We start from the raw sequence: 25,327 nt of genomic DNA, 5'->3' as shown, positions 1-25,327 counted from the left end.
TTTTTAAAGTTTTTCAAAGCCTTCTGATGTTTACATTTTCGTAACAAACTTTCTCACACACTTTATGTAAATAACTTACTGTTTTGCATTCTTTTATGGAAGAAGAGAAATTTAATGGACTGTTGGTGTGTTCAGTGTCATTGGAGAGGTGGCACTGTCACCCTCCAATCCACTAGCACTTTTGGAAATCTATAAATGTTAGAGTCAGAAATTAAAAGCTCTCTTTTTTGCCTTAGAAAATCCAGTGTCTGCATCTTTCTGTTTCGTGTCCTAGAGTGACAAGACACCTTTCTAAACAGCCTTTCCCCACACAGACTGTGTCATCATCTGTTAAAATTAACAAGGCATACATTTATTTGTGCCATTATTTCCATTTTTTATCATCAGTGATGTGATCACTTTCAAACACCCCCCCACCACAATCAGCCTGGTTTTTGGGTATGGTTCAAAAGTGGGTGGCAAAATGCTCTCCTTATTCAGAGGACAAAAGCACCACTCTAGCTCTGCACTTCTGCCCCAAAAGAGAGATGGAGACACCTGAAGTAGGCACACAAGAGAGAATATTTACATTTGAGAGGGCGTATAACATATAACATATATAACATATAACATCTGCCCTCAGAGCTCTGCACATGGAAGGTCTCTTCATTTCTCTTATCTCCTCCTCATGCGTGACACGGGAAAGCAACTTTTTCTATTCCAGTCTTATCTCCTCAAATTTCTAGTGGAGCATTCAGTAAATGTTAGGGTAAGGGCTGAAGAGACATCAGGGCTGGAGTGACACAGTCTGGGCTATCAGCCAGGTATTTTACACCTTTGCCACAAAGAGATTTTCTCAGTGGTCACTGTGCCAAGGAAAATTCTGGCTGTAGCATCCATTTTCCACCCAGAGGTCCTCTCTTGCTTTCCAAAATATCCCCATACCCTTGTTCTCCATATGTTTTGAGCTCCACAGGGGTTCAGGATGCCCATTTTGAGATAAAAGGGCATTTTTAGACTACTAAATTTGATTAGGGATTACCTGAGGAGGGGTCACAGCACCAACGAGAAAGAACAGGGAGCCCCAGGACATGGTGGGTGCACAAGAGCTGTGGCATGGATGGCTACATAATTCTCAGAGGTGGGGCACTGTACAGTCCTCAGTGGCTGGCACAGGTCCCTGTATAGCCCTCACTGTGTGACCTGAGCCCAGGACCCATTAAACCCCACAACAGGAGGAAATACCCAAAATCTTGCAGGTTTGGGTCCTCAAAACTGACTTTTTTTTTCACATGTCCGCAAACCAAGTTTGCTTTTTGTAGGAACACATTCTTTGTGCTGTGCAATCAAACAGCACAGTGTTTAATGGGCTGAAAGTTTATTACCCAACCACAGCAAGGAATAAGCCAGGCTCACCCTGCAGGGTGGCTCTGCTTTCCCACAGCAGTGGAGCAAACACAGCTCCCTGGGGAAATCTGTGTTTTTTGTTTGTATCCCAGTGGAAACTCCATCCAGTACCTTGAACATCAGGGCAAAAATGCAAACAAAAACTCCTGATTCCCACTATGAAAATCCACCTACAATTTTATTCCTGGGAAGGTGATCCATGGAAGCAGCAACTGTGCATGCTGTGGTTAGTCAGTGCTCTGCACCATCATTTTATAAATTCCCTTTCATCCACCTTTGTTTCCTTCTTCTGTCAAAACTCTGCACTAACTCAACCTGACTGAGTATGAAAGAGGAGGAATACCCATGGCAAGGAGCTGATTTTTGGTGCTGATTTTTGGGGCTGGAGCCCCCCAGCAGTGACTGTGCTTTGGGCTGACAACAGCCTGGGGTCCAGAGGAGGTTCATTCATCCTAAGGCATGAAAACATTTCCATCTGCAGACATGTTCTCACCAGTAAAGCACATTTTATTCACTATTTAGACTTTAATAGGAACCCTGCCTCCATTTCAGAGGGTGCTGTCTCAGAAAATCACAATGGGAGAATTTGCTTCAGACTTTTTTTCCTTTTTTTTTTTCTTTTTTTGAAGAGCCAGAAGCTATTGACCTTTTCTGTAACATAAGGAGGTTGGTTGCTGGGCTTTTCTCTGCTAAAGTGCTAACATTTGTGTCTAACTATTAATTACCGAAGTTTTTTGCTTTTTTTTTTTTTTTTTTTAAGTCATTACTCTAATTCTTAATATCAAATCCTCCCCTCAGGGGACCATTCCTTATTATTATCACTACACATGGTTTCTAAGGTGTCCACCCACATCACAACTGATTCTGGAAGAAAGAAGTGTGTGGTAGGAATTGCTTTGCCTACACAAGAAAGGAACGTTTCACATTAATAAAATAAAATAAAAAAAAAAAAAAGCTGTGCAGTGACCTGCATGGGTGAGCAAGTAGCAAATCCCCTGGGGAAATGATGTGGTGTTGAGCTGCTGAAGTGGATTTCCTCCCACCAGCACAGCCAAGAGTCCTTCCTGAGCTGCCTTCCAGGCTGAGCTGCTTTCAACCTGCCACAGCTTGGAGCTGGGTGATGCTCAAATAGCAGCTTTGCTTAATGAAATGCTCGTTCTTTCTTTTCAAAGAGGCCCAAAATGTGTCCATAGGCAGTGAGCTGGTATGTGATTTAACCACTATTCCAGTGATTTACAGAGTGTTTAATTCAGAAGATTATAAAAAGCAAGAAGCCAAACAGCTCCATCAGGGCTTGAGCCAAATGCCAGCAACTCAGATGAAAAATTCCTGTCCACATCAGAGGATGTAAGGTCAAGCTCCACCATCAAGCTACCAAATGTAACCATTCCAAGTTTTCTGTTGTCAAAATGCAACTGAAAAAGCATCTGACATCATGAGGATGTTCTCATTTATAGTCTGGCATAAAAGCCACCACACTGTGCAGAAGTGCCCTAATTAACCATATAAACTATCTCAAAATGTGATAAATTCTATATAATGATAATTGTTAGAGAGGGAGGAGAGAGGAGTAGAAACAGCAGGTTCTTCATGAACTACAGAATATATTTTTTTACTTATTTAACAAATTTCACATTTTCATTTGGTTTTACATACCTTTTCATAAAGATTTTATTTCAACCTCTACAGATCATTCTTGGGGGAAAATGAATTCATCTGCTCTAAGTAAAATTTAATTAGCTGAAAACAGGTTTTCTTAAATACTGTACTTTTTCCTCTTAAAATAAAATGTGGGCACTAGTGCAAGTTTATAAATGTTAGAGTGAAATTGTGCAGCACTCTGTACAACAATAATTACATTTTGCATCCATTGGGTGGGTACAATTTCTCTTCTTGCTTTGCAGATGGGGACACTGAGGCACAGGATTTTTTAGTGCCACAGACTAACAGGCCAGATGGAAATAAAATAGAACAGACTTGATCAAATGGGCAGATTTCTGAAGTAAATTCAGTTCCCTGAAGTTCTTTTATCTATGATTTTAAATAATGAATCACAATTTCTTTTTCCTGTGAACATGGAAATGGGAACACGTGCAAGGGTGAACTTCTTGTCTTTCAAAATATACAATAGGATACATACAAAACTGATTAAGTTCTCCCTAATTAACTTTAAAGTCCATTTCTTTCCTGCCAGTGGCTTGTGAAAAAAATAAAAAAGGAGGCAGGAAGAACAGTGGGAGTTCTGCACAGAGATCTATAGACAGCACTTTGAAAATTTACTCACAGTGAAGCACTGGCTCGGTTCCTCTCCCTGTTATCACTTCTGTGGATCTCCAGCACGTTTTGTGCACTCACTCCACTCCTGGGACTTCTCTTGAAGTTACTGAGGCTCAGCATGGGGCACTTGTGCAGGATTTTCCAGAGCTGTGAAATTCCTGGCAGTGCAGGCAGGAGGAGCTGAGCTCAGCTCCCAGAGCACTCCACTTTGTGCTTGCCATGTTCCTCTGAGTCCAACACATAAATCCAGTAAGAAATATGGATTCTGCTTAGAAGTAACTCAATTCCCTCTTTCTCAAATGCAAAATCAGTGAGGAGTGGGAAACACTGCTGATTTTCTCCGTGATCCTGGTAAGAACATTTGGAAGCTCCCACTGACAAGTCCCAGCTGGATGGGCTAAGAGCTCCTACACGGGGGTCAGCACCAATCCCTGACAATGGGCTGTGTCCAGAGGGAAATGGTTCATACAGATCTGGGTGAGTGCTGGGAGGTCTGAGAAAAACATGTTTTATGCTGGGCTTTATTTGGTGGAATGCAAAAACAACTGTAAAAAAGTGTAACTTTCCTGCTGGCCACAGCAAAAAATTAAATACAGAAATATCTCCTTGGATATCCTATCCAAAATTAGCTCTTGTTTAGGACCTGCAGTGCCAGATCACACCAGTGGTCCAGCAGCATGCACTGGTGTTAAAATACCTTAACACTGGTGAGAGAAATCCTGCAGCTGGGTTAGGGAAACATCCTCCTCAGTCCCAGCCTGACCATAAAAACTCTGAAGTAATTAAGGTTTTTTTCCCCTTCTTTCACTGAAAGATGTGAATCACTAAGATAATTCATATTAGGGCCACAAAAGAATAAAACTATTTTCAGTGCCTAGTTTTTGTAAGTAGGTTGTTGCCTGTATGGCTACATTTTTATTTTCCAAAATTAGGAAAAATAATATTAGTAATTAAATAAAATATAATCTTAGTAAATAACTAATATTTAAAATTAATATCAAAAATTAACATTAATAATGTTAACGAATAAAATAACTTTTATTAATAAAAATATAAATAACTTTTATTAATAAAAATTAATATTATTAATTAATTAAAAATAATATTAGTAAATAACTGTGTATGGTGCTGGAGTTACATATTCCCCCAGCACCTTGCAGGACAGCTCCCTGTTCCACATCTGGACCTACATCTGGATCTCGGTACCTATAAATTACAAGTAGTTGGCAACTGCAGTGCTGCGAGTGCAGCTCTGGGGCTACGAGAAGAGCTTTGCAAAAATATTTCTAACGGAGACAGCTGCCAGCAGCTCTCAGGAGCTGTATCTGAAAAGCAGCAGCGTTCAGAGGATGGGGCAGGACAGAGATGCTCATCCCAGGGAGCTCAGGGATGGTTCCACTAGGCGGCACCCGGCGCCAGCAGCGCGATTTTGGGACAGCAGCAGGAACAGAGCCGGGAACACGCGGAAAGAGGAACGGAACACAACCCCTGCTCACATCACCCAGGAAAATGTGAACTGCGGCTCTCAGCCCCCTGAGCAAACCGCGAGCCACTGAAAGCAGAAAGCAAATGAGTCAAAGAGTAAAAAAATTTTTTGTGATTCGTGTCAATTTTGGCAATGGAATCAGCAAATGCTTATACCTGCTGCGTCGAAAATAGACACAAAGGAAGGCTTTGAACTTTCAGACCAAATAGCCGAATTGTCCCAGACATATTTTATGAAAAATCCTTTTGCCAGGATCTTTTCTCCTGAGAAGCTGAGAAGCTTCATCTTCCAAATATTTTGCTGCCTTGGAATGTGATTTGGAGAATTGTTTACCCAGCATGTGAAATTGTTTTTACTTGATGACCAATGACAGCCACCTGTGTTGAGGCTGTGAGCAGTCACAAGATTTCCTTTCCTTTCCTTTCCTTTCTTTTCCTTTCCTTTCCTTTCCTTTCCTTTCCTTTCCTTTCCTTTCCTTCCCTTTCCTTCCCTTTCCCTTTCCCTTTCCCTTTCCCGCCTTCTGATGAAATCCTTTCTTCTATTATTTTAGTATAGTTCTAATATATCATTGTCTTTTAATATAATATATATCATAAAATAATTAATCAGCCTTCTGAAACATGGAGTCAAGATTCTCATCTCTTCCCTCACCCTGCGAACACCACCACACCAAATAAAGCATTGAAATAAAAGAAGTGTAGGGGAGTAGAAGAGATGAGGTAGCAAGATGACTGATGCTTAGAATAAAATAGAGGAAGTTTTGGTAAAGCAAAGATATTGCAACAAAGCAACTAAATGCTTATGTATAATAAAAAGCTTGATGCACTTGACAAAATCATGTAGCAGACACCAGTGTAAGGCCTCCCTCCAGATGACCACAAGGACAGGAAGCCAACGACCACCTGGAAAGATGATGAAATTGCTGATGCCAGCTTATTGATATTTGCTGATTTGGACAGACCAAGCACATTGGAAAATGCTTTGAAGGTTTATAACCAGTATATATACTTTGCCTAACTTGTAATTGGTGTGTGCTGTGAGTGGAACAGTGAATCCCCAGCCACCCAGAGCTGCTTGCTTCCTTTCTTTATGATAAAAGATATAGAAATAAAATTCAGATTGACTATTGAAAATTTTATATCAAAAGCAGTGGTGGGTTTTTACCCCCAATTTACCAAGAGGCTGTGAGAAAGCTGAAATAACAGAAGAGAGGTACTAAATCTGTGTGATCTCTTTCTGCTTCCTCAGGCTTGTTTTAATTTTTAAATCAGATCCTTTGAGTCTGTGTCAGTGGCATCTGTTAGTTGTCCTATACAGACCCAGTGTGAGGAGTTTACTTTGGCAACAGCTCTTGTGGAAAAATGCTGCAGTGCTGTGTAAAATACCATTTAGGAACATAGGTACTGAGGACATTCCCAAATTGGTTTGTCAAACTTATTGAGAGCTCAAAATGAAATCTGGAAAACATTGGTATGAGCTCCTTTTGACTTCAGGCACAGCCTGAATCTGGAGAGCATGCAGAACGTGGCAAAAATAATTAGAAAATTCCCTTTAAAAACCAATTTATGCTGGCAGATTAATGGCATGTTATTTAAAAAGTGATGCCAGAGATTAGGTTAATTGGCTTCCTTATTAGTTAGCCTCAGCAGGGGAGTAGCAAGGGCATGAGTGGGTGCAAATTCTAAATTGCCTGGCCTTCCATATCGTAGCTGAGGATGGGGAACAGGACAGAGAGAAGCAGCACAGGGAAAGGGACCCTGTCACAGCCTGTTTCCAGGAGGGACACTTGGAGGGGACTGAGTTTGCTCCCCAGCAGTCACTGCCTTGGCCACTGAGATGGAGAGATGCCAAGGGCCACAGGCACACATCGACAGGGTGAAAGCTGTGCCTGCTGGCAGAGGAGGAAAAACTGAAAACAGTTTGTAAAAATGGCAAAGGGGTCATTGCTCAGTGCAGAATTTTGTCACTCCTGTTATTGACAGGTGGAGGACAAGGATGGCTGCTTGTGGATGGCAAATTCATCATCACCAAAGAAGCTGGAATGTCAAACTGAACTGAACCTTGTGCTGTGCCCTGCCCTCAACAACCTTCATCCACAGATATCCACCAGAGCAATAGTCCTGTGTTAAATGTTAAATAGGCGATGAAGAGGGTTTTATAACTTCATCCAACAGAGGTTCTACTGTCAGCTGATGTATTTCACCACCTGTTACATCACGTTCACTGGTCACCTCCTAGATCTGAAGTAACAAAGTTTTCTTTCCCTTATTTCAGTGAAGGATGTGAATGACTAAGAAAATTCATATTGGACCCTCTTTGTTCATGCACCACCCTAAAATATACAGAGAGCTCCACAGTGAGGATAAATGCCCATGTTCCATGGACACCACTCACATGCACCATCATCACCTGGAAGGTCAATGAAATATCAGCTGCACAATGCAGTTTACAATGCCTAAAAGCCTAAACTCTGCAAACCACACCTTTACCAACATGAGACTCAGTGATCCTTCCAGCCCTTCTTCAGCTCGTGGCCTCCTGATCCACCTCCACCACCACATCATGCTGTGGGGACAACAATGCCTGACACACCTGTGTGCTTTCTGGTGTGCTCTCACTTTCCAGATTTGCCCTTTATGCTGGAAACTCCTCCTCTGACATATCCAACCCTTCAGTTCCCTGCACCACTGCCCAGCCAAACACAGAGAGCAAGGGGAGCCCCAGCAGAGTTGGAGCTGGAGGGAACAAGGAGCTGCTTGTCAGGGACAAAGAAAGCTCATGCAGCTACAGAAAACTTCTTGGACCACTGTATTGCTAATTTTTAGCATTTCTAATACATGTTATGCATGATACTTCTATTTTTTCCACCTTTGTTTTGTCTGGAGTAGAACTGCGCTGTCAGTCAAGCCTTTTTTGCTCTTAGCCAGGTTTGCTGCAGACACAAAGCTTATGTGCTCCTGCTGTGGCTTCATCCTGCTGCTGAACACTTTCAGTCCACAAGCTACTACTCAGATATATTGCCAGAAAGATGGAGTTTTCAAAAAACTAAGCATATTGAGTAAATTCCCAGAAAAAAGCCAGCTCAATCAACCAACCAACCAAGAAACCAACACAAAACAAAACCAAACAAAACAAACTGAAACAAACCAAAACAAAACCAAACAAAAAATCACACACACACAAACCTACCCCCTCTCAAAAAAAAAAAGGAAAGCAGAAAACAAAGAGCAGATTGTGGCAGGGAAAGGAAGAGGCTGAAGAAGTCTCGAGTGTGTCACATGGACACTACAGCTTTAACAGAGTTGATGGTGAGAAATCTCCTAATTTCCATGTTCCAACCTTATATGGAAGCAAACTGCAACTAATCAAAGCTAAAGAATCAAAGAATCATAGAATGATTGAATAGTTTGGGTTGGAAGGGACCTTAAAATCAGCCAGTTTTAAACCCTCTGCCCTGGACAGGGACATTTTCTACCAGACCAGGCGGCTCAAAGCCCCATCCAACCTTTGAACACTCCCAGGGATGGGGCAGCTGCAACTCCTCTGGGCCAGGCTGCACAACATTCAGAGGAAAGAAATTATTCCCAATATTCGGTCTAAACCTGCCCTTTTTCAGTGTGAACCTTGGCCCAGCACTCCATGCCCTTGTAGAAAGTCCCTCTCCAGCTCACTCCAGGCCCCCTTCAGGCACTGAGAGGCTGCAGTAAGGTCTCCCCTGAGCCTTCTCCTCTCCAGTGCTCTGGTGAGTGGCCAGCCATGGCTCTCAGCCAGACACCACCACATCTATATTCCAGACAAAAACCCTGAAATCTGGAATATGAAACGCAGCCTGACTCTCTGGGGAAGCTGAGTACTTCTGTTTCCAGACTTCCTCATCTTTTGCACAGCACACAGCTCAGTGGATGCTGCAGCTGAAAGCCAGGCCATTGCAGAGGGCTGTCACAGGCAGCCATTTGTCACCATGCACATTGTTTTGCAGGATTCTTAATGGCTGAGTTTTTAAATGAAGACATTGAAAAATTGCTTACCCATGAGGTATTTTGCTGAGGACATAATATGCTGTATATGAATGCTGATACACCTGCAAAACAAAATTAAGAAAAAGACAAAACAAAAAAATAAAAGAGATTAGTAACTGCCACCTGTGTTAATAGAGCTCTTTTTTTTGCAAAAACAGTTTAGCATTTGTGGCTGAGAAGCTCTCCTAAACACTTCAAAATGTGTAGTGGAAAAGCACAATGCATGAATGCACTTGGAGCTGTTGTGTTTCCCATCCTGCACTTTGTGATGGTGTTTGGCAGAGCTCACACACCCAGATGCTCGGTGTCATGGTTGCCATGGCCACCAGGTCTTTGATTAAACTGGGGGCACACAGCATCTGCAAGGGCTAAATTTAGAACAGCCATTAATGAGGACACCTTGGTCAGCTGGAGACATTCTCCATCATTATAACCAGACACAAGGCACGGGGGTTTTGTTGCTTTATTTCCACATAAATAAAGCAGGGAGTGGTGCTGGGTGATATCAGAGAGGGTTGTCAGGCCCCTGTCAGTCAGGAAATAAAACTGTATTCAGTCAAGGCATAAAGTTGACCTCATGTTTGTGTGACCTGCTAAGTTGCATCTTCATATCAATCTGTGCTCTGTGGACCTTGGGGAGGAGCTGGGCAGCTTGCACAGCAGCTCATCTCACAGGGCACAGTTTATTACTTATTTTCTAAGTGGTAAATAATAACAGCAGAGTCAATGCCAGTGATTTAACAGGTGGTGATTTTCCACTGGTGACAGCAGTCCTTTACAGTGATCAGGAGTCAGGACATCAGTGTGAAAGGTTTAAATATGAATAATTTTATACAAATTTATACAGGGCATCACTTTTTGAAATTCTGTCCTGTTATTATATGCAACTAAATAAGTAAATCTCCCAGAAATCAAAATTTCATTTGGCTTCTACTTAAATCTTTAAACCATTTTGGCTGTTCAGCAGCTCTCAGAAAGCATCCTGTCCCAGGGAATAAAGGAGAAATTTCTTGAATACTTGCTTCATCAAGCAAGTTTGATCAAAGTTATTTTTTCCTAGGCTACTCTGGTTTTGCACAAGTATTTTTTTTTTAATGCTTATGCCAAAAAACGATGAGATGTCCTGGATGGTGCTGGGAGCCCCAGCAGGGGCCATGCCAAGCACATCATCAGTATCTCAAGCAAGCATCACTCACTCCCTGCCCCTCTGGAGGGCAAACCTGCAGGGTGGTGTCCAGAAGAGCCCTGCAGCTTCTGGGCTCTCAGTGAAGAGGCAGATAAACATGAGGCACATCAATAAACACAAGGCACAGCATCCTGCAAATATCAAATCAAACTCCTCTCTTTGAAACCAAGCACTGAATCCTTACACTACTGCATGAGCTCCCTGAAAAACAGGCACAGAGGTGACAGCGCTGGATTTCTATCTATGAAATGCAGAAACTGATGCTGATTGATGGGATTTCCTTCTTGCCTGTGCAATTCACTCCCTGCATTGCAAGGACATAATGAGGTCACATCCCCAAATCCTATCTCCTTTCAGGCATTCAGATCCATAAGGACTCTTCACACAAGGTGATTCTATGGTGTTTTGGTATCAGAGAAGGTCTTGGAATATAAGTGAATTCCCCACAAGCCAGCATTTATTTTAGTACAAGTGTCCTTTTTAGATCCACCTGTGTCAGATGATGTCAAATAAATTATCATTTCCTCATCCTCACCCAATCATACCAAAGAGCTCTTGAATCTTCTGATGTTGATACCTGAGACCTGGCTGATGCATGCAGCCTTAGAGTTTATTCCAGCTTTGATGAAGTCCTGAAATGGATACAATTCCTTAAAGAGAAAGCACTGGAAGACTGAATCTGCCTGCAGATCTGAAAAACCTGGTAATACATTGTCATTAAATACTGAGACATTTCTGTCTTCCAATACCCTGGCAGTAGGTTGGAGAAAATGATGTAGATATATAAATTCTGATCTGAGGCTGGGATGGTCATTCATGGTTATAAACCATGCTGTGTTGTCAGATAACAGAGAAATCAGCCCCCCAAAATGAGTATAAACAGATGCCTTCAGGAGAAAATCACAAAATGTGGCAGGCTGGAGGGAAAAGAAACAGCCAGGGGAGTCTTGAACAGGACACCTGCTGATGTCCTTGCTTGTGGTGTAGAGTCCTACAGCCCTGCTGGAAAGCTCAGAGCTGTCTTAGAGGAATTAATGGAGACTGAGGCAAAACATTCTCTTTGCTGGGAGAGCTTAGGACTGAGGAAAACAAAAGTTGCAGGACACTCAGAGAGCTCTTTTATTTTCTCAATGCCATTTGTCATCATCTTGGGTTTTTGGCCAGACTCTAAAATATCTCACATCAGCTGTGCTGTAGTATACAGACTTCAAAGGCTTGCAGCTGGCAGAGTTCACTCACAGGAGCAAAATTTTTTCAGATAAATCCTTACAATGTGTAGGTTTGCTTATGTAAAAAAGATCTACTTGTATGAGCAAAGATTTCAGGATCAGACATTTATTATTAACATTACAGTTGTTAAGGTCACAAGCACATGCAGCTCAAAAATCCCTCTCAGCCCAACTATTTCAAACCTATTTGGAAAATACTCTGCCAGAAATGGTACTAAGCAGAGAAGAATCCAAGAGAAAAATCACTTTATGTCTTTCTGAGAAATTAAATGACAGCTCTCCTCTTAGATATGCAAACTAAATGAAGTTAACTGAACTTTTTGAGAAGATAACTGTGCTTGCTTAATATCTCTACTAAATTTCTGCTGGGGTCAAGATGAATTTGGCTATTCACTTAGCAATAGGGAAATCCCACAGCAGGGAAAAGTGTGGGGAAGAGATGAGCATTCTTCCCAAATCCAAACTAAGCCTCAGAGAATGGAGAGTACTTAAAACTCAGCATTCTCTGCATTAATCCTGTCTGCTGCTGAGGCTTGGCCAACAAAAATAGCTGTATAAACTCCATGTTCCCCTTTTCTATCAAAAGGGATGCCATTGACTGATTTGATTCTCTCAGCTCTGATTTTTAGCTGGATTCCAGAAGCATTACAGCTCCTCTCAGCAGAGAGGCATATCTGGGGATGGCAGAGGTTTTGGCAATTATGCTCTGTAGACTCTGTGTGTCAAACCATTCCACCAACATGGGTCACAGCAGGTTTGAGAGTGCTCTGAAGGGCTCTGGGTATCACCACAATCAGGTCACAGAAGCTCCCATGCCAGCTGTCACCAACAAGTGCTGTGAAAGTCATTATGACAAAACCATTGGGCCAGAAACACTCTCCTGCTGGGCTTCTCATCCCAGGTCACAGCACAGATCTTGTTTACTTTCAATCTAAATTATGCTCTGCAACACGTGCATGTTTACACTGAAATCATACAGGGACTGAGAGACAGATCTATCTGCTCCACTGAAGTCTTGGAAAGGCAATTATCTCTCTAAAATTCAGAAGAATGCAGGGCTAATTATATGTGGCAACACCTTGTTGTGAAGCCACTGACCTCATTTTATGCAACCAAACAGAAGAAGCCTGGACCTGGTCAGATGAGAGCAGAAATGGAAACACTGCAGCACATGGAGCAGCAGAGAAGGACATGTGCCTTTCTCAGGCCACCAAATTCCAAAGGAACAGGGAAATTGGGGTTCCAACAAGGTACAGAAAGAAAATGGAAGAAGCAATTTCTGTGCTCTGTCACTACAGAGCAAAGTGTGGTGTGAATGGTAATGTCTCCTTGGAAACCCTGGTTTAAGTGCTGTAAGGACACGGGTCCTTGTCCAGCAGGGCTTACTGAAATGGAAACTATCTGTTATTCAAGCATAGAGTGGATTTGGACTCATTTATTCATTATGACTCTTCATATACTTTAAATTAGAATCCACAGCTCTTGTATTTGCCCCAGAGTAACTGCAGAAATATGTGACATATACCCAAGAAATTTGTGAAATGGCTTTTCAGCACCTTATGGCTGCTATGAAAGATTGCACTACCTGCTGAGGGTTTATCCCAAGCATCCAAAAAAAATAGTTTAGTTTACATTTCCATCTTCTGTCTGTTTGTTTCTGTCTCACTTTGTGGGCTGATGCCAGGCCAGCACCAGCAATAATCAAGATTTATGGAAGGATTTCTTCAATGTTTGCATGACAAGATGCTGAATCAATACCAAGAAGAGGGACCTCATTTCGAGGAGGTTTACAAACAAAGAAAGGGGGGAGAAGCCCTTGGAAGAAGGCTCCCCAAATCCACTCATCTTCCAGCAGGCTTTTCTACCAAAAGAGCTGATTTAGGAACTTCTCACCCAGTGTATAAAACAGCTCATGGATTCTGGGATTAAGCCCAGGTGGACTGGCTGCCATGAGCTCATTATTGTTACTCACTTGATAAATACAGGAATAAAACATGCTTTGCATCCATTTTCTAAATGGCTCCATTGAGCCCCTGGCCCTTTGTACAGTAGTGTTATTTACATTAAAGAATTGCCCAGAAAACTCACAAAAAAATCCCATAAAACTTAGAGCTCACAAGGGACCAGTACAGGGCAGAGCAGAAGTGCAAGCTGTTTGCAGCTTGCAAGGCTAAATACAAAATTTTCAGTGTTTAGTGTCTTTCTTTTTCAGGAATCACACATTTTATCCAAAAATCCATCCCAGGCCTCCCAAATAAAACTGAACATACCAAACAGTCATCAGAGAGAAAAATGCACAACAGTTTGCTAAAGCCTGAAAATAGCAAGAATATATTTTAATGTGATTAATCATAAAGCACCCAGGATTTATCTGGGTAAAATGACTCATTTTTTATTCTGTAACAATAAAGTATATCAACAAATAATAGATCCCCTCAGGATTCTTAACAGACCCCGGCTGTCTCAAGAATCTATCTGCTTTTACACTGTGCAGTAAGACAGTAAAAATATATCACAAGTGGCTGGTGAAACAGGAACTGCCAGATCCATTTAAAGGGTTTCCCACAAAGAGCCTCTAAAAAGACATTTGCTGGAAATAGATTACACAGCCCATTTTCCTATTTATATGAGCAGACAAATCCCCAAATGCACATATGAATGTCAAGCCAATTGAATAATCCCAAGCATTTGACATAATTACATATTCCACCTTTCAAAATGGTCCTGGCGCCCTTAAACAGTAACTAACACTGTGATGCAAAATATGCAGGTAAAAGATGATTTGCCATTTGGCCTTTAGTATCTGTGATATTTAACCAGGCTCTGAAGCTGACAGATTAACAGGGAAAAGGGAATAAAGTAGAATGCAGGAAGGCTGCTGCTATGCATTGGCAAATAGCTCATGTATTTTGTACCTTGTTTTCTCACAATGGTGTGAAAGGGAGGGGAAAACAAGTTCAGGAGGAAAATACCCAGCAAACATTAGCCAGAGGTTGAGTTTCCTTCTCCTGCATGGACACAGCATCTGTGTAAAGGATACCACACTGCCACATGGATTCTTCTATTGTCAGCCACCAATAAGCAAATCCGATGTTCACTTCACAGGGTAACTGTGTTGTTCATCAGATCTTCCAGGAGAGGAAAGGATAATTTTTTGACTAAAAATACCTCACTGCCATAATCTGTTATGGTAGTCTGTGGAGGATTAAAGCAGGTCACTGTACTTGTTTGCAGAATATTCTGTATCTTTTATGAAAGTCAACATTAAGAACTGAATTTTTACTTAATGTGTCAACATCATTTGCCTTGATCAAAATTCTTTATGATACCATTGGTTTCACTGAACCCTTCTGTTTTGTTGAGAAGAAATCCTTCTTTTGCCATGACTGTTGAACTGGCCCTCCAAAAGGATGAAAAATCCATTCCTGTACTTGACCACCAACTTCTGTATAATGTTTTGCTCAATTTTTGTGCTTTTATTCTCCCCTCTATTTGTGATTTAGAGCACAAGGGGTTACCTCTGGCTGAGGCATAGTTGTTTAATGCTCTTTTCATTTTTTCCCTCAGTGCAGACAGAATGGTCAGCAGTGTTCTCCTCAGCCCAACTATTTTTGCAAAGGATTTTATTTTATTGCTAATAGGCACTCCATAGTAACCAGCTTGGAATTGGATTCTCTCAGAAACATCATGCTATCTTTTCTTTTTGTGTCACTGCAATTAAAAAAAAAAAAAGAAAAACGACCGTAATCCATACTGGTATTTTGTACCCTGCACTCACTGAATCGTGATTGCTTGCAAGAACAAAACAAATCAATAAAGCTGTATAATTTGAGGCGTCTTCAACATTCTCACCTTTCAGATTCATTGTGATACTGACCTATTTTGCTTTCTTCTGAGACAGCATATTCTCTTTTGTCCCTGCATTGAATTATCCCTTTACTCTTTATCACTTCTCCAGTAGAGTCCCATGCTGTGAGTCAACCTGCTTGCACAGCCCTCTAAGGAACTCTGCCCGTTTCTCTTCGTGCTTCCAATAAATTAGAAACCCCATAATGAAATGCTATCAAGGAGCATTTCCTGAGCATTGCTTCAGCTGGCAGCCAATACCCCACAGCTGTCATCAAACACCTGATTTGGGATGCTCTTGCCTGCCGTGCTGTATCCAGCTGATCAGCCACATGTGGGATGTGCTCACAGCCACACAAAGGGCACTCTGGCACTGCTGGGACACTCCAGGACAGTCTGGGGAGCTCAGGGGAGGGCAGAGATGGGGGAAATAGGTTTGAGCAAGAAAGGTGATGAGAAGGGGGTCTCTGAATCAATCAACATACAGAGAATTTGGCAACCGGTTGCCTGTGCTATAATAGTCTCTGTATTCCAGAGGAATTAATTTAATGTTTTTGCAAAAGGAGGAAGATATAGACTTGGGGAATGCATGTATTAGAGTTGTTAAGGGAAGTAAAGCTTTTTCTTGCCGGGAGGGGGGAAGGATCCTGACCCAGCAGTGTAGCTGTGCCTGGGTGGGGTGACACAGCCAGCACCAACCTGTCCGTGCCTCAGAGAGAGCCAGCAGCTCTGTGCTCACCTCAGTCACACCAGTGAGCATCATCCCACTCATTTCCATATAGGAAATCAGCAACTGGGTGTCTCCAGAGCCAGGGAGAAACCTCAGCATCTGATTTGGAAGAAGGCAGTAATACAAGAGGCAGTGCATCATCAGGACTTGTCCCTATTTTGCAAATCTTTTAACCATTTAGTTTCTTAAAACTGAAAATTCAATCGTTGTCCTTGTTGTTTAAAGGACAACGAGGACAGCTCTCCAGCCATGCAGAGCTGTGAATGCCCTGCCACCCACACCAGAGAGGCTTCCTTGGAGAGCAATCTCACATCAAGGTGACATCACGGAGGGACAGCACATTTCTGCCATGGGGACTTGCATTTTGGAAGCATTTATAACCAAGCTGAAGCTGATTGTGGTGGGGTCATGCACCACAGGCAGCACACATGGTTAATATGCAAATCTCTCCCACAAACATCCAGAGGCTGGGCTGGGATTAGAAACTGATTTTCCAAGCACCAAACCAAAGGTCTCTGAAACATCAAAGCCAAGGAATTATTCCTTGACAAATAATCTCATCTCAAGTTTGCAAATCAACCATAAATAAAGAGTGACAGCAACATCCACCACAGCAATGGATGGACTGCCATGCTGTAAGAGAATGCTGCTAATTCACCTCCCACAGACTGATTATCTATCTCAGTTGTTTCGTGATAATAATTCTTTGTTAAAAGATTAGTTTTCAAATTACACTTTTGAGAGCCTTCTACTGCTGCCAGCACCAAAAGGGAATTTTGAGGCCAGCTTGAGGATTTATGACTTTGTGACAGCAGCAGGGTGGAGTGGATGCTCTTTTTGTTGCAAATGCAGCTCCAGAAGCAAGTCAGGCCACAGGTATTAACAGGCAGCTCGTGTGCCAGCTCTCACCCCTCAGAGATTGTTAATCCAATCTGCCAACTGCTGCTGCACTCTAGTGCAGCTCTGCCCTGCCAAGCGATTACAAAAGGCTCCTTTTGCTCCAGAGCCACCTGTCCCTCACAGCGCCTCACTGGCACCACAAAGCCCTGCAGCCACTGGATTAAAGGACAACAGCTACGTTTTTAACTGGTAAATGAAATGGGGGCTGCAAAGCACTCTGTGGGATTTTTGCACCAGCCTTTGTGCACTTGTTGATGCTCAGGTTATTGGGAGGCAGCTGCAATGAGGTTACAAAGAATTATGAATGAACATTATAAATAATGAGCTCATTCTTTTGTCATCTTTTTAAACTTTTGTAGGGGGATAGGTATAAGTAAATAAAGGTAGTATAGAAAGTAATCTTACCCCCTAAAGAGTTGCAGCTGGGGTAATTATTAAAGATTAGGAGCAGGCCTGATGTTAACAGGCCATAGCTGCAGCCAATAAGAAGAGTGTTATAAAAGAGTGGATTGGTTGGTTGAGGGGAACTGGAGTCAGTTGGCTGCTGCGAGAAGAAGGAAGAGTCAGTGCCTAGAGGAGCTGTGTACAGGAAACATCAAGGAGGTGTGAAACTCTAGCAATATGGAACCTTTGCAATATAATGACAACAAACTTTTGTCATATGAACTTCCAGGTTTCCCCTCCCGCTCTCTATTCAGAAACTTGCAATTGAGAATGAAATTGTCCAGTACATAGCTGTGGTTCTAACACACCAAACAATATATCTAAGGAACAGAAATAAAAGATGAAGTAACATTATTGTGTATTATGAGTGCAAAAGTAGCCTGAGACCAAATAAAATATTCAGGACACAGCAATTACCCCAGACGCAGGAAACATAAAACACCTTCAGATCCATACAAACACACCTACAGAAACACACAACCATGATTCCTTAGGAATATTTGGGATCATAATAATCCCAAAGTCCATCCAGTTCACTTCCCTGGCTCTGTGGCCCAAAGCCAATTCAGACAGAAGACAAGAGTTATCTGATTTACAGACTTCCTTTCCCAAAATACCTTCCCAGGCCCTTGCACTTTGCTACCTGGAGTGCCTCTCTTTGCAGCTGTCTACCTTGAGGGATGTCCCTGCTGCCGACCTCTCCAGTCATTCTTTACAAGCATTTCCCCTTTTTGCACCTACAAACTCCTGCAGCAGCTCCCTTTTCCCAGACAATGGTGCCAAAAGCTTGTGTGGGTTAGGATCCCTCTCAGCAGCCTTTGATGTTTATTTTAGTTTTAGAATTACACCCTGAATTATACATTTTATAGAGGCAGCCAGGGTTAGCTGGTGGAGGTGGGAGTTTACAGGGTTCACATCACATTCACTCTCACCTTCATTGTCTTTGGAGCTGCAAGTCTGAGGGCTGAAGGACAGCATGAGAAATGAAGGCTTAATACAGCTTTTATTGAAACATTAGATAGTGCCTTCTTTCAAACAAACATTTCTTGAGCTGTGTGGACACTGACTCTGGAAATATTCTAAAAGCCTCTTTTTTGTGAAGTTTACAATGCAAATGGTAAAGCTTTATAGAAATTATGTGAGAACCAAACCATGAAAAAGTGCTGAATGCTTAGTATATCTAATTAATGTATTCATTTTTAAATAATTCACTTTAGAGGCAGAAATTAACAGCTACAGAACCACAGCATATGTTCTTTCTAGTAAAATTTACTCTTAACATGTAAAATTGCTTTTTCTACTGTAGCAGCTGAGAATGGGAATACTACAAAGAAGTTAGCACTGGCATTGAAATTTTTATAGTTGGTCCTAGGCTCAGGGCACTTTTAGAAGGCTCAAAGAAAAGAATCTGAGACAAGAAATATAAGTCTGTCAGAGAGCATTAGAGAGCAACAGTTTAAAAGCAGTGAAGTGGATGTGAAAGAGATGAAAATACTGAGATGCACGCCAGGAACCTTGGTCAAAAATCCTCTCCCCTTCAGTGAGAGATTCATTTTCCAGTTCCATAAGAGATCAGAAGACTCAGAGCTGTACCTCAATGCACACACAGATCTAATTCACTGGAGGAGACAATTCTATGTTCTGACAGGAAGAAAAAACAAACTGAAATCACACAGAAGGCAGGAAAGAATTTTTCTTTGTTATCTTTGTGATGCTGTGGGCAACTTCCATGGGGTAAATGGTCTGTGGTGATGGAAACCATCTTTGGAAAGCAGGGGGAGAGCAAAGGGGACAGGAGGGAGCACAGAGCCTGCCCTGCTCCTTGCCTGCTGCAGAACCCTCCACAGCCCTGCCACCAGCAGCATCACTCCTGCACACAGAAATATGAGGACTCAAGCATTTAAAGACATCACTAAAGCCCTGTGATTCCTCTCCCTTTTCAAGAAAGAGCTTCTTTCGAGCAGAGAATAGAAGAAAGAAGAATAGAAGATTCCATTTTCAAATCTGGGTCATTAGCTGCCCAAGGAGGAACATTAATTATTGGTTTTAACATCAAGCTGGTAAAAGCAGAGTTCTGCAGGCAGTTAAAGAGATAAAAGGCACTTGTTCAGGGTAAACACAGAGAGCCACTCACTCCTTGGATTTCAGATGTAACTCAGCTAAAGAGGAGGACATTTACGTCAGAAGATTTGCATTTCTGAGTGCAGGAACTTCATTGGGGTGCCCAGCCTAGCAAGAGCTGTTTTTCCAGAAGAGGGCACTAAATATATATTTTTTTCCTATTTCAGTGATTAAAAATTAAAAAAAAAACACCACAAAGGACTGTAAATCAGAAGAATTAGATTATAGACTGCTTCATCTGTTTCTGCAGAGACACCAGAATTAAATTCTTTCTAGTTTTGCCTTCTGAAGCTTTTTAAATCACTGTTGTTTTCTCATTTTTTATGCTACTCCTAATATATTTCTTTTCATAACATTTTAAAATAACCACCTATACTTATTACAATTCAGCACAAACCAGGAAGTTTATTGTCCCTAAAAACTTAGGACGAAAATTTATGCTAAAAAGCAGGAATTCATCTCTAATGTAATTGTGAAGTCTCTCTATGTTGCAAGGAATCTAATTATTTGTTATATATTTTTTTCATACTGGTATTAATTTCATTCCTTGTAAAGCAAAGTTACCCACTAAGATAGATTTCCATACAAGTGCAAGAAAGAAAACTGTTATTATTTTAATGCTGCCCATCTGATTTTGTCTGTCTAGGGGACCTTGTACCTTATCTTATGAAGGCTTTATTCAAAAACAAATTGCAATTTGTTCTTAAGACATTTTTTTGAATCTTATTAAGACATTAACCTCTACCACTTTGTTCAAGTTAGCTCATCTATACACTCAGAAAAGGAAGCAGAATGACAAATACAGCCTTATGCAAGCTAAGAAAAGTTGTTTATTTTTGTATCATAGTGTTTTGCCTTGAGGCTTTTTTTTTCCTTCCCTTCTTGATGAAAATTTCATTTACTAAAGAAAATATTTACAGAGGAAGACTACTGATAGCTGATACTGATACATAATACACCTATGTACTTTTGCATGACAGACTAATTATTTCTGAGTTTATTTCTAGAGGATGTTCCTCTAGTCTTCCTTGGAACTGCGCATTTCCTTTGCAGTTTACTGATGTGTATCTGTGCCTGTGAATAAATGCAGGATACAGTTTATTGGCCTTTGCTACGTAAGGAAGGCTGTCCAACTTAGTCTTAAAAACAACTTTGCACTCAGTCATGTTTGTGCAATTTCTGTTGAAGTCTCCCAGCTCAATTCAGGAGGCTTCAGGTTTAGTTCTAATTCAATTTATCTGCATTGTTAGGAGAACAGCAACGGTTTAATCCATTGTTTTTAATAGGAAAGCAGTTAAAGCTCAGCAGCTGAAATCAGCAGACTCTGTTTTTAATGCTCTGCATTTCAAGTTTTGTTGCAGTGATCAGACTAAACAGTCCCTGGAGTGAAGAGAATGGAGACTGGATAAGAAATTGGGCTTTGGTGCAGTTTTCCCAAAACCACTGCTATGTAGGGAGCAGGCAGCAGCAGAACTGGAATGTGGGGATGGAGGACTGCAGGCTGTGCTGAGCTTTGCTTCCCAGCTCAGGCAAGCACCTCATGTTGTGTTTTATGAATGCTCCCAGACCATCATTTCAGAAGCACAGACTTCCCCCTGGAAACATTCCCAAAACCAGAGAGCAATAGAGCCAAAAATCTGGTATCCAGTGTGGTTTTATTGTTGGCCATGGAGAGCTGCAGGCCCCAAGTCACCACAGTGGCTGCCAATGATAAATCATGGAATGGTTTGGGCTGGAGGATCATCCAGTTCCAACCTCTCTGCTATGGGCAGCAACACCTTCTACAGACCAGGTTCCTTCAAAGTTGAGATGATCCCACTCCAAGAATACCTGCTGACCATGAGGAGAATGCTCACTTTTTGTATTTTAGGGGTGCAAACATATTTTCCATGGATAATAAACACAAGCAGCCCCCACCCAGCCATTCCCCCTTGCTGACACTCAGTGCCTATCCTTTCCCTTTTATTAAGAATGGAAAACAAAGTATGCAGACTTGGGATGTGTCTTTTCATTCCACTTTTTTTTTTGCCCCCCAGTTTCTACTGAGTTACAATGCCAAACCCTTAATTTTAAGTAAGAACCCATGGCTCAAGGATCCTAAGTACCAAAATATCTCTACAGTATATTTGTTTGAGGTCCTAACCCCCCTCTAACTTCTTGTTTAAACTATTTTTTTTTCTCATTAAATCAAGCTGTTCCAAAGCAGAAGAATTGCTGTCAAAAGCAAAGAACCATCCAGGCTACATAAAGGAGTACAGTTCTGCTGGAACTTTGTCAAATGAACCGTGAGGGTCCCCCAACCCAAAATAAAGAATAAATTCGACCTGTGTTAGTCCAAAATTGGCCCTGAAATTTAGCAACATTAAATTAATTTCTTTAGTTTCTCGCTCAAAAGAAAACTCTAGGATTCAACTTGTCAGTAATTATTGCTCCACTGGCCTGTAATTGCGTCCAAAATTTTCTATTCTAAACAAACAATGGGATAGAAATTGGTGGAAGAACAAATATTCTCACCATTTGATGACATGTTTGCTCAATTAGAGTGGGTATCCACCCTCCTAGAGTAAGAAGTTTTAATTCTGTAAGTGCAGGCAGCAGAGAAGGTTTGGCATCCAAAGGGCCCTGCTGCTGAAGGCACAGCTGAGGACACCTGAGAGGGCAATGTTTGCACAGCTCTGTAATAGAGTTTTGAAAACCCAGGGATCCCCTGAGAGTTGTGTGGCAAACTTCCCTCTCTCTCTGTGCCACTGCAGATATCAAATATTAATTAGCCTGAAACAATTACTGATGCCAACACACGACACACGTTGGTACCTCTGACAGAGATATTGCTGCTTGTGCCTGTGCTGAGATTCACTGGTAGGAAAACTCCCAGCTGCTGAAGGGTCAGGTATTTGGTTTATTCAGAATAAACTCAGCTTTGGTTTATTCAATGAAAGGTGGCCATGAAGAGCTCATCTCCTGCCTTAGATAGACTCCCCAGGTTGGACAGAAAAGCAAATGGGAGTGTGGAAATGTTTTTGAATCAACCTTGTCTGACGCTTTTGAAAATTCTGTTTTGTCTATCTTGTTGAAAACAGCAGATGAGGGAATTTGTTCATGGTGGGTTTGAGATTGGAAAAGATAGGCTGTCTTTCACAGAGACCAGATTCATAATTAAAAATTACCACAGCAAGCTCCTTTAAAAATAAAATATTGCCTTTAAGTGTTGTCAAACAATAGCTGCTGCTTCAGCTTCAAATCCAAAATAAACTATAACCCACAAAATTAACCCCTTCTATGCTGTTATCACATTCTTGTTAATGCAACACTTCTGGACACACAGGCCTTAGCTTTAGTTAGGTAAATGTAGCTGGAACACTGCTGTTCTACTACAAAGAGGTTAAACAGAAATTATCAAACAAGATTATCACATTGCTAATCTTGGCTTTTAAAATAATATCACTCAAAACAGGATCTGTAAGAAGAAGGGGAGAGAAAGGTGGTCCCCACCTTCAGCCTTGACACCCCAGAACAACCTCACTGACAGCCCACACAGGCACACACATAAAAATTCTGCCATTTTCAGAAGCTGTGAGCATTTCATTGAAATACTAAAGATTAGCTGAATGGTATTAATAATATTTATTCTATGGCAAGTAACTGAAGTTGTTGCTTTCCTGAAAATTTAACAAATTATCAGATTTGTTGAGTGGCTGGCCTATGTGTTTCCACTAATTCATTAATAACTTCTGCTCTTTAAAAAAGCACTGGATGACTACATTCATACAACTCATTCTTCATTCCCAACTACATTCATACAGTTGATGAATTGAGAAAAAAGATACTCTGCCTAAAGATACACACATGCACAGATGTAATAACAGAAATATTTTAACTAATATAAACAGTATGTGGATTGAGCATTTTTCTTCTTTTTGTTTAGTAAGTGCTTTATCCTAATCCATTATTTATCCTAATAACAGTAACTATTTCTCACAAGTATATGAAATTACAGTGCTTTAGGCTTGAAAATGTTGGAAAAATAATTTTAGCCAGCAGCCTTTGATATAAGTGAACGATGCCCTTATATTGTACAATTTCCAATAGAGGAGTCCTTCTGATTTATGAACAGCGATTCAAAACTGTATTCACATTAAAGAGAGGATATGAAAAACCATAAACATAAGCTTTTCACTTCAAAATGGCCCCTTCAAAAACTAATAATTTACAACAAACACCAAAAATTAAATAACAATCAATAAAACAGGTAGCATTATTTTATGACAGAAATATTCTATCTGTGCTCACTTTATCATGAAATCACTAAACACTTTCAGTGTTCCTGAAAATAACATTGGGTGAGAATGAAAAAAATAAATTTGAAATATATTTATTGCCATATAAAGGAAACAGATTTATGTAAGCCTATTTCTAGGCCTGGTAAATCCATTTCAATTAAACAACAAATATCATGACTACAGTCTGAGCAGTATTACTGATGATAGTTATGACAGTGTTCAATTTTTAGAGGTATATTTATCATAATAATGTTTATCACCTAGCTCAAAAGGATGTTGTGAAGATTCATTAATATTTATACCCATTAGTGTTTTGGAAATGACAAGCATTACGTTATTTTAATTTTTACACAACTAATTAAATTAGTATGAGGTTGTAATTAGACCAGAAGCACAAACACCATTCCTTTCACATAACAGACAGACTTGGAGAAATAATAAAAAATAGTAACAACAACAATAGTAATACGTTGCTTTCTATAAATAATGATTTTTACTTCATTCACACTCTAAATACCAAGTCTAAGCTTTGCTCTGGGTCTTTCTGAGCTCTCTTTGCTCCCACCACTTTTCTTAGAGATACAGGCAGGGAGAACAGAAATACTGAACTCACCATATGAACTAGGCTAAAAAATAATTATTAAGTGTGTTCTAATTACAACAATGATTAATTCTTTCCAGAATTGGATTTGGATTAAAAAAGAGCATTTGGATTAAAAAAGAACATTTCTTTTACTGTGAAATAGGTAACAGCATCTGTTGTATCAGCTGCAAAAGCCTCTGAGCCCTAACTTTGTTCAGAAGCCTTTTTAGTTTGGTCCATGCTAATCAGCCAGCATTTCTGAGTGCAATTGCCCTTAACTGGCACAAACACAGTAATGGACTGGCAAAATTGGAGACAAAGAGCAAAAAGTTTTACAAGGAATCTTGGCAGCTTTAATTCCTCTCTTGCATGATGACAACACTGATTCCTAATAAAGGCAACTACATATTCACTATTTAACATCTCAATACATCACTCCAGAAAAAAAGGTTTTCTTCTCACCTATTTCCTCTGTTTCTTTTGTTCCATTACACAAATTCCACTGGTAACTGACTGCCACACAAAGCTGCACAAGCTTTAGTTACTCGCCATTGCTCTTACCTCAGTCATAGAAATGCCATGAGATTTAAGGGTTGCTTGGTCACTTGGCTATTTAGGAGACCCCTTTTGGAGACCAGGGGTACCCACAGAGGTGGTGCCAGCCCAAAGACCTGTGTGTGTCCCCAGGAGGCACACAGAGCTTGCCCGTCTATCATAAAAGCAGGCAACCCGACAAGGGGAGAGAATGATACATCTGGCTCCATCTTATCAGAAGGCCAATTTATTACTTTATTATACTGGATCATATTAAAGAATACTATACTATACTATACTATACTA

General features: G+C 40.9%; 1 protein-coding gene across 2 annotated transcripts in view; it reads right to left on the bottom strand.

The window, feature by feature from the left end:
• Window positions 1-25,327, bottom strand: part of DPP6 (dipeptidyl peptidase like 6) — a 566,729-nt gene that overhangs the window by 110,809 nt on the left and 430,593 nt on the right. For both annotated transcript variants that reach the window (XM_031064312.1, XM_031064313.1), the window contains exon 6: window positions 9,178-9,230. In XM_031064312.1, coding sequence (XP_030920172.1) covers window positions 9,178-9,230 — 53 coding nt within the window. The remainder of the gene's footprint in view (window positions 1-9,177; window positions 9,231-25,327) is intronic.

Source organism: Geospiza fortis, unplaced genomic scaffold (genome assembly GCF_000277835.1).
Source record: "Geospiza fortis unplaced genomic scaffold, GeoFor_1.0 scaffold73, whole genome shotgun sequence".
NCBI classification, from domain to species: domain Eukaryota; kingdom Metazoa; phylum Chordata; class Aves; order Passeriformes; family Thraupidae; genus Geospiza; species Geospiza fortis.
Note: the sequence above shows the minus strand (reverse complement) of the source record. Positions and strands in the feature narration are given on the sequence as shown.